General features: G+C 30.8%; 1 protein-coding gene across 1 annotated transcript; it reads right to left on the reverse strand.

The window, feature by feature from the left end:
* Positions 1-1,916: 1,916 nt before the first annotated feature.
* Positions 1,917-5,902, reverse strand: LOC116010472 (glutathione S-transferase 2-like). Its single transcript, XM_031249898.1, has 7 exons — positions 5,805-5,902; positions 5,605-5,704; positions 5,449-5,505; positions 5,039-5,124; positions 4,886-4,957; positions 2,415-2,474; positions 1,917-2,171 (listed from the first exon to the last, which is right to left on the reverse strand). The coding sequence occupies exons 1-7, from the start codon at positions 5,805-5,807 to the stop codon at positions 2,061-2,063; spliced, it is 489 nt and encodes a 162-aa protein (XP_031105758.1). The 5' UTR covers positions 5,808-5,902; the 3' UTR covers positions 1,917-2,060.
* Between the last annotated feature and the right edge of the window lie 3,237 nt (positions 5,903-9,139).

Consider the following 9,139-nt stretch of genomic DNA (forward strand, 5'->3'; position numbering starts at 1 on the left):
ACCTCTGTTTGCTCACCATTTCTGAGCTAGAGGAGATTAATTCCCTCTTGACCGACCGCGTCGAGTTCCAGACTCGGAGGTCTTTGGGGAATGTGATCGATCGGACTCGGGGCGAGTGGATCGGGTTGCACTTAGATTCCATTAAGGCACCTCTGACTTTTCCCTTTTCGCCATTCCTTCTGTCTTTCTTAGAGTATTATAAGGTCCTTCCCGGCCAGATCGGGCCGAATGCCCATCGCATTATCGCCTGTTTTCCGCAGATCTACGCCCGGCATATGTTCCATGCACCATGGAACTCCTTAATTTCATTTTTGCCGTTCGGCACATTCCCTTGAAGCACGGGGGGGGGGGGGTTGATGGCTCAGTCCCGAGGGCACCTTTGCTCTATTCCCGACCTCCCGGACAACAATAAAGGTTGGAAGAATCACATCGTTTCTATGAAGTATCCTTGGAGCGAAGTTTCGCCCCTGCGCCCGCCGGTCCCAAGAAACCGCGCCCGAAGGTTGCCCTGGGGGGGAATAAGGCGGCGCCACCTACCTCTGTTGATCATGATAGATAGTCATCAATAGTTAGTGATTTATTTGTGTTTACTTACTTTAGTTGTAATTTAGCTATTTACAATTTCGTTATCTTTTACTACCTCCGTCCCATTTTGATTGTCTGATTCGTTTAATGAGTCTTGACTGGAGTTATTTTTAATCTAATTTTTCATAATATTAAGTTTAGCATTAATATATAAAATTTATATATTTAGAAACTACATTAAAAGTACTATTAAACACAAAAAAAAAATTAAAATTAATAAAAAATACTAAAGAAAATAAGCAATAAAGAATGAGTTGATTTGACCAATGAATAGTAAACATGACAGGTAAAATAAGACAGATGGAGTATTAAAATATAAGCACCGAAACTATTGCTTTGACTTTTATTAATTTAGCATATTTTCTCTCTCATTATTATATGAATACTTTAACCAATTAAGGAACACTAATTTCAAAATACACATTGATCATTGGTCTAAATGATCATTGCACGCATCATTCTCATTGACTACCACCCGTAAACAAGATGCAATAAAGACACAACCAACATAAAAGAAACTACACTTCACTAAAGATGGAGAAGATGAAGAGAATTCCGAGCCTCACCAAAAGCGCACTAAGAAAAATTAATTTAATCTTCTCAAATTAGTACTCTTTTTCCAACTATTTTCTTCCTGTGGTTCATCATGATAAAGAGTCAGCTTTAATTAATGGTTTATTTGTTTTTACATACTTTAATTATAATTTTGTTATTTCCAATTTCTTTATCTTTTATTAAAATATAAGAGATTTTAACATTTTTCTCTCTCATTATTATATGACTACTTTAACCAATTAAAGGAACACTAATTTAAAAATACGCATTGGGCATTGGTTTAACTGCGCAACACTAGTTATAATAATAAGCCTCTGTGGTTCAGTTGAGTTACCATGATTTACATCCTTCCAGATACTTTGTCGAGTGGGGACAGGGCCCTTGAGGCTGGGGATTCAACCTTTGGGAGCAAAGGAATAAGGGTCAACCGGTCAAATAGGTCATCTAATGGTATACAATAATACAATTAGGCCACTTAGCCTAGTTTTTGCCGGTCAAATAGGTCTTCTTCTTCTTCCTTTTTGCCGTGAATGTTTCAACAGTTGATTAGTTTGCCTACTACTATCATTCCAAAACGGTATGGGTATAATTAGGAGGCAATACGGTTGTTCACTGAAATGGCGAGTGTTGGAATTATTCCATCCTGATGAAACATTGGTTATTGTTGTTTCTTCTTGTTCTTCAAATGGTATTCCTGACATTGCTCAGTGGCTTTTCATGATGATCAACAAAAATCACATTCATTCAAATTGTTTTGTCAAAAGGGCAATGATTCCTTAAGCTATTCTTGAATGCCTTTTATTTCATGGATAGTTTAGTATCAATTCGAGATAATCCAGGAATCCAGGATACCACTTTCCATCAGAATCATAAACCATTACAACATTAAACACAAGTTTCGATTACACTGATAAATCACCTCAAGCTCTTGCCTCAGCTGGTGTATCAGGCTGTTTCTCCGGCATAGCATTTTGAATAGCAGGTACATCTTTGTGCGCCTCGTATATACAAGATAGAAGGGGATATTCATTCTGCATATAGCATTAAACTCAACATTCTCAGTACAAAACATATTTAGTAAGAAGAAATACTTAAATATACATCGGGAATTACTGTCATTCAAAGTACCGTCTATTTCAAGAAAACACAAGTAGTTAACAGGCAAAGAGTAAGAGCCAGACAGACTATACTAAAAGTTGGAAGGGATAAGGAGAAGCCAAGTGACATAAAGAGAAAAACCGAGAGTAAACAACAATTAGGATGTAAGGAATTACCATATCCACATTGAATATGTTGATTGCTGCATGGATTTGGGGCACTAGAAATAGATCAGCCTGCAAATTGCAACCGACATGTTAAACATCTACTATACTAATAAGAGCCAAAGAGAGTTAGGCCTAAAATGAGTAGAAAAAATGGCGGTCAAATTATTTAATCAAATGGATGGTTCAGATGAATTATTTAATCAAATAGATGGTTAAGATAATTCAGATTAACATTATTAATAGAGATTATCTAATTTAACCTTACTTTTATGATTATCCGTTAAGTTTTCCGTTAAATATTTTCTTCTCCGTTAAGATTCCGTTAACTTTTAACTTACCCATTAATTTCTATAAAAAAAGTCTTAGGTTCGAACCTCATCTCAATCAAATTTGACATAATTAAGTTTCTCACTCTATTTACTCTTATTAAATTAAATAAATTAGTAGCTACAACAAAAAATGATACATATGTATTTCTTTAATTTATAATTATGTGTCTTCAATAACTTTATTTGAAAAAATTATTCATTATCAAAAAATTATATTAAATAAGAGGAATAATTTCATTAGTTATATTGTTTTTATTTTCTCTCATGCAAAGATTCTTTACATTCAAATTTATCAATTGATATTCATTACATTGTCCATTATCTTATTTTTACAATATCTTGTAATTAAATATCAAAGTTATAATACAAAATACTGTTATATATTTATTTACCAAGTATTTTATTAATACTATGAAAAAATATTTTAAAATAATTTGAAGCTAATTATATTAACTACGTACTTGGGGATTAGTTGACAAAGAGAGTACTCAAATAACCCAACAAGTTGAAGCGGAATCGCTCTATTTTACTCTTATTGAATTAAATAAATTAGTAATTGCACCAAAAAATAATACATATGTATTTCTTTAATACCATGAAAAAAATAAAAAAGAATAGTTTGAAACCAATCATATTAACTACTTAGGGGATTTGCTGACAATGAAAGTACTTAAATAACCCATTACCTAGCAAATTGAAGCGAGAAACTACCTTTTAATATCTTTGGAATATATAATATTTTAAATTTTCAAATTTTTATTAATTTATTTAATCTTTTTTCTTAAACTAGGGATTTCTTTATCTACAATAACTTATTCAACAATAATGGTTAAACGAAATGAACCCCAAGCAGAACACCTAAAGGAAAGTTCATAGCTCCTATATCATAATCTCATTGCATGACGTTGTCATCTATGCTACCAACAATAGCCGAATTGCAAATAACACACTACCAACAAAAAAGAAGAGAAAAAATAGTAAAGATGAAGATAATGACAATGTTACTCAAAAGAGAATTAAGAACACTTAGAAAAATTCAAATGAAAAGTAGTATTTATTTAGACTATTATTTTTAGACCAAATATTTAGACTATCGATTTTACAAGGTTGCAAACATTTATTTTAGTAACAATTATAATGAATTTTCTATATTATCTTGGATTCATATACTTTGAGTTAGATATTTAAATAAAAAAATTTGACATTCAATTACTCATGTATAAACTTCTCCTATATAATCTTGCATTGATATACTTTCAAATATTTATTTAAATATAAACATTGGGCATTAACCCATACGCGCAATGCGCGTATAAAACTAGTCAATTAATAAGTGTTGGGCGGAGGCTGGTGAAGGGCCAAGTCAAGCAATTGGTGGCTAAGGGATTGTTGGGCGGATGCCAGTGAAAGACCAAATCCAGCACCCTGCCTCTCGAAAATGTGGTAGCAGTATATATAAGGAAATAAAGTTGCACATTCGTTATGAGGTATAGCTTTTTGCGTAGTGATAAACGCTTGATTATAACAAGTGGTATCTGAGCTAGGTCACAGGTGCTAGGAGGGGGAATTGTTGGGAGCGTACTCTATAAAATGGTAAATCTGATATGCATTATATCTAAATGGAATGATTTTTCACAATATTTTGATTGGAAGTCTCTCTCCCTATTTGGCTTAGGACACAAGGGACCACAAAAGGCATCGGTCTAGTGCCCCCACACCATGTCTAGTTCTTCTGATTAGAGCACATACCATTTTGCAAGCCTATAAACTCCTATTTGTTTATAATGAAAGTCATAAACTCATGCCTCTCAGAGCATTCTGAGATTGATTGACAGTATGGTCTACAATACTGGGATCTTTGCCACAATAGAAACTCAAGTATTTTTTGAATTGAAATGATGAAAAATTGAAAATGTCAGCCAACCATTGTGTGAAGGTGAAATCAACTTAACTATCATGTTCATCACTCTACCAAGTTAAGATTAGTGTTTCTTGGCCATGCAATTTTGTTTTAATTTCCAGCTGAATTCTGGTAAAGGCTATATGCAATACTTTCAGCATTGAAAAGGCTAGCATCTATGCCTATATTAGACAGTTTCTAAGAGTGTACTCTGAAATGAGTACCAATATCAAATCACTGCCACATTTTACCTGAAAATTTATAGCCTTTAACTTAGGATCCTTGGGCAACAAGGGATTCTGTGGATACTTTTCTTCCAAATACTGCACATTATGATTAGTTACAAGTTACTCCGTACAGAATACCAAACCTAACACCACACTAGCATAAAGGCGAAGTCTCACCATCAAAATAGCAAAAGAGTCTGAAATAACAATGTCTCCATCAACCAATGCCGGCACATACCCCAGCGGATTGAGCTTCAAAAATTCTACATTTCCATGCACATCAATAATGTTGCAAAATTGACAACTCTACACTATTCTTTTGTGTGACTACAATCTAACCTATACATAATATCTCCTCAACATAATTATGCCAACATTCTTGATCGGGACGGCACTCGAACCTGTGACCTTCCGTTTGAAATGGTAACAGTGATGTCATATCAATCCAGGAGATACTTGGCACAACTCTACACTATTATGTTGCTCATTTTTGTTTGAAATTTATTCATTCATTGATTTAATTTAGGGCAGATACACGATTAGGAGAAGATAAACATAAATTGATCACTAGGAAGAATTTAACAAACCAGGGCTGAATTGTTCGCCTTTGGCCAGGTTAACTGCTTTGTACTCGTAATCCAGTCCTGTTATATATTTGATTTATTTTTAATTTAGATTTTGTACGGAAATTCGGGTCACTCGGATAGAATAGTTGAATAGTTCGAATAAAGAGAGAAGTAAACCTTTGAGATTGAGAGCAATCCTAACACGGCAAAAGCAAGAGCTCCGCCAGTATGAGTAGAGTTGAGGCTTGGTTGACTCTCCTCCGCCGCCTGTCTCCGCCTAAGAGCCCACCGGAAAGTTTACCAAAGTATCAAAAACAAAAGCATTAAAATACAAAAATGGAAAGAAAACAGAGAATCAAATACAGAATCTCGCTCACCATGATCAACGAAATGCGAAGCTGATAGTGTTCAATGTGAATGACTGGCTCATCCAAGTCAGAGTTTTTTTTTTGTTTTTTTTTTTGGAAAATATCCAAGTCAGAGTTTTTTTTTTTTTTTTTTTTTTTTAGAGAATATCCAAGTCAGAGTTAAGTATCAGATAGTTGCGTATTCTATTTGTCTTTGTTGGCCTGAAACGCACAGGTTCCTAAAATCCTTATCAATGGAGTTATTTGTAAGTGTAATTAGAAAAGAGAAAGTTAAAAGAGACGGAAAAAAACAAATATGAATTTCAGAAAAAAAATAAAAATAAATAGAAATCAGAAAGTCAGGTGCACGCTCGCTGGGCACGCGATAATGATGCTACTGTTCATTGTTTCAGTGAGTCCCATTTAACTACTAAAAACTTTATTTTTGCAGATACTCCTCACTTTTCTCTCTCTCCCTCTATCTCTCCTTCAACTCACCATGATCTCTGACATAAACCATGTATAAACCATTGATAGGAATGCACTAATCCTTGCTCCCAAAAGTCTATTTCTAGAAGGAAACCAAAAACAAAAACAAACAAATAAGAAAAAAGAGGAATTTTTAAAAAAATAAACTTGATAATTTAGTATTAAAATTTGAAAGATTAATTCAAGTCTTATATAATTTATGTATGTGTATTAGGTATATATCTACAAGAGTTAGGCCTAAAATGGGTAGAAAAAATGGCGGTGAAATTATTTAATCAAATAGATGGTTCAGATGAATTATTTAATCAAATAGATGGTTAAGATAATTCAGATTAATATTATTAATAGAGATTACCTAATTTAACTTTACTTTTATGATTATCCGTTAAGTTTTCCGTTAAATTTTTTTTTTCCGTTAACATTCCGCTAACTTTTAACTTACCCATTAGTTTCTTTAAGAAAGGTTTTAGGTTCGAACCTCATCTTAATCAAATTTAACATAATTAAGTTTCTCACTCTATTTTACTCTTATTAAATTAAATAAATTAGTAGCTACAACAAAAAATGATACATATGTATTTCTTTAATTTATAATTATGTGTCTTCAATAACTTTATTTGAAAAAATTATTCATTATCAAAAAATTATATTAAATAAGAGGAATAATTTCATTAGTTATATTGTTTTTATTTTCTCTCATGCAAAGATTCTTTACATTCAAATTTATCAATTGATATTCATTACATTGTTCATTATCTTATTTTTACAATATCTTGTAATTAAATATCAAAGTTAGAATACAAAATATTATTATATATTTAGTTACCAAGTATTTTATTAATACTATGAAAAAAAAATTTAAAATAATTTGAAACTAATTATATTAACTACTTGGGGATTGGTTGACAAAGAGAGTACTCAAATAATAACCCAACAAATTGAAGTGAAATCACTCTATTTTATTCTTATTGAATTAAATAAATTAGTAGTTACACCAAAAAAATGATACATATGTATTTCTTTAATGTCATGAAAAAAAAATAGAATAGTTTGAAACCAATCATATTAACTACTTCAGGGGATTTGTTGACAATGAAAGTACTCAAATAACCGATTACCCAACAAATTGAAGCGAGAAACTACGTTTTAATTAATATCTTTAGAATACATCATATTTAAAAATTTCAATTTTTTAATAATTTATTTAATCTTTTTCTTTAAACTATGGATTTCTTTATCCACAATAAGTCATTCAACAATAGTGGTTGAACCAAATGAACCCCGAACAGAACACCTAAAGGAAAGTCCATAGCTCCTATATCATAATCTTACTGCATGACATTGTCATCTATGCTACCAACAGTAATCCATTTGCAAATAACACACTACCAACAAAAAGGAAGAGGATAAAGTGAATTAAGAATACTTAGAAAAATTCAAACCAAAAGTAGTATTTATTTATACTATCATTTTTAGACCAAGTATTTATACTATCGATTTTACAAAATTGCAAACATTTATTTTAGTAATAATTATAATGAATTTTCTATATTATCTTGGATTCATATACTTTAAGTTAGATATTTAAATAAAAAAAATTCGACATTCAATTATCCATGTATAAACTTCTCCTATATAATGATATACTTTCAAATATTTATTTAAATATAAACATTGGGCATTAACCCATCCGCGCGTATAAAACTAGTTTCTTATAAGAAAATTCAATAGTGTCGTTGTTTTTGGTGCTTTCTTTTAAAAGAAGAAATGTTTGGAGTATCAAACTACAAGAAAATACAAAATATGAGTGAAAAATTATGTAGAAAAAATAAGAAAAATTCATTCCTAAGGGATATAGTGACTGAAAATTTTTGCAGTTAAAAAGTTTTTCCCTAAAAAAAATTGATAAATTTCTCATTTATCACTAAATTATTGACAAATATATATATGTCACTAAATAAAAAAGGCCATTGATAATTAATTAAAGAATACAATGATAGGAAATTAATTTTAGTCAAAAATTGACTAGTTAAAACATTATGGAGTAATTAAAATCAACCATACCTTAATAATTTGAGATATCAGTCATAGATAAAGATGCCTCTAAAAATGAACCAAAGTAAAGAATATTATTCAAAAAAGCTCTTACATTTTATGCAACAAAATCAATATACAATATCTATATTTTAGAAAGTGTTAAGATGAATTCATTTAGGGAGCATTATTTAATAGGAGATATGATCTTGGAGTGCAAACAAGTAAAGCTAAGTTCAAATCTAGGTAAGCTTGATTTCGAGTTTGAAACATTTATAGTTGCTTGGGTTTTAAAATTTAAACTCAAGTTCAACTCATTAATTTCTATAAGGTTTGAGTTTAGTTAGATTGATTCGAATTGAACTTGGGTTTTTAAGGTTTAGCTCGAGTTTGAGTTATAACTCCAACCTTAAGTTCTTAACTCTATGCTTTTTCAAGATTTTTCAAATAAAAAAATCTACCTAATTTATAAATTCTAGTTTTTCACGCACATTGCGCGAATGAGATAATGTTCAATATTTCTTTTAAATAAGTATTTTAAGTATATCAATGCAAGATTATATAGAAGATGTTCATGCATATGTAATTGAATGTTGAATTTGTTTATTTAAATCGATAATTTAAAATTTATTAATGCAAGATAATATATGAGAGATTGATTACAATTGTTGCTAAAATAAATGTTTGAAATTTTGTAAAAACGCTAATCTAAATACTTAGTCTAAAAATGATAGTATAAAAAATTACTACTTTTTCGTTTGAATTTTTCTAAATCTTTTTAATTCTCTTTCGGTTAACATTGTCTGTCTTTATCTTCGGTACTTCTTTTTTTTTTTCTTTAA

Source organism: Ipomoea triloba, chromosome 2, assembly GCF_003576645.1.
Source record: "Ipomoea triloba cultivar NCNSP0323 chromosome 2, ASM357664v1".
NCBI lineage: Eukaryota > Viridiplantae > Streptophyta > Magnoliopsida > Solanales > Convolvulaceae > Ipomoea > Ipomoea triloba.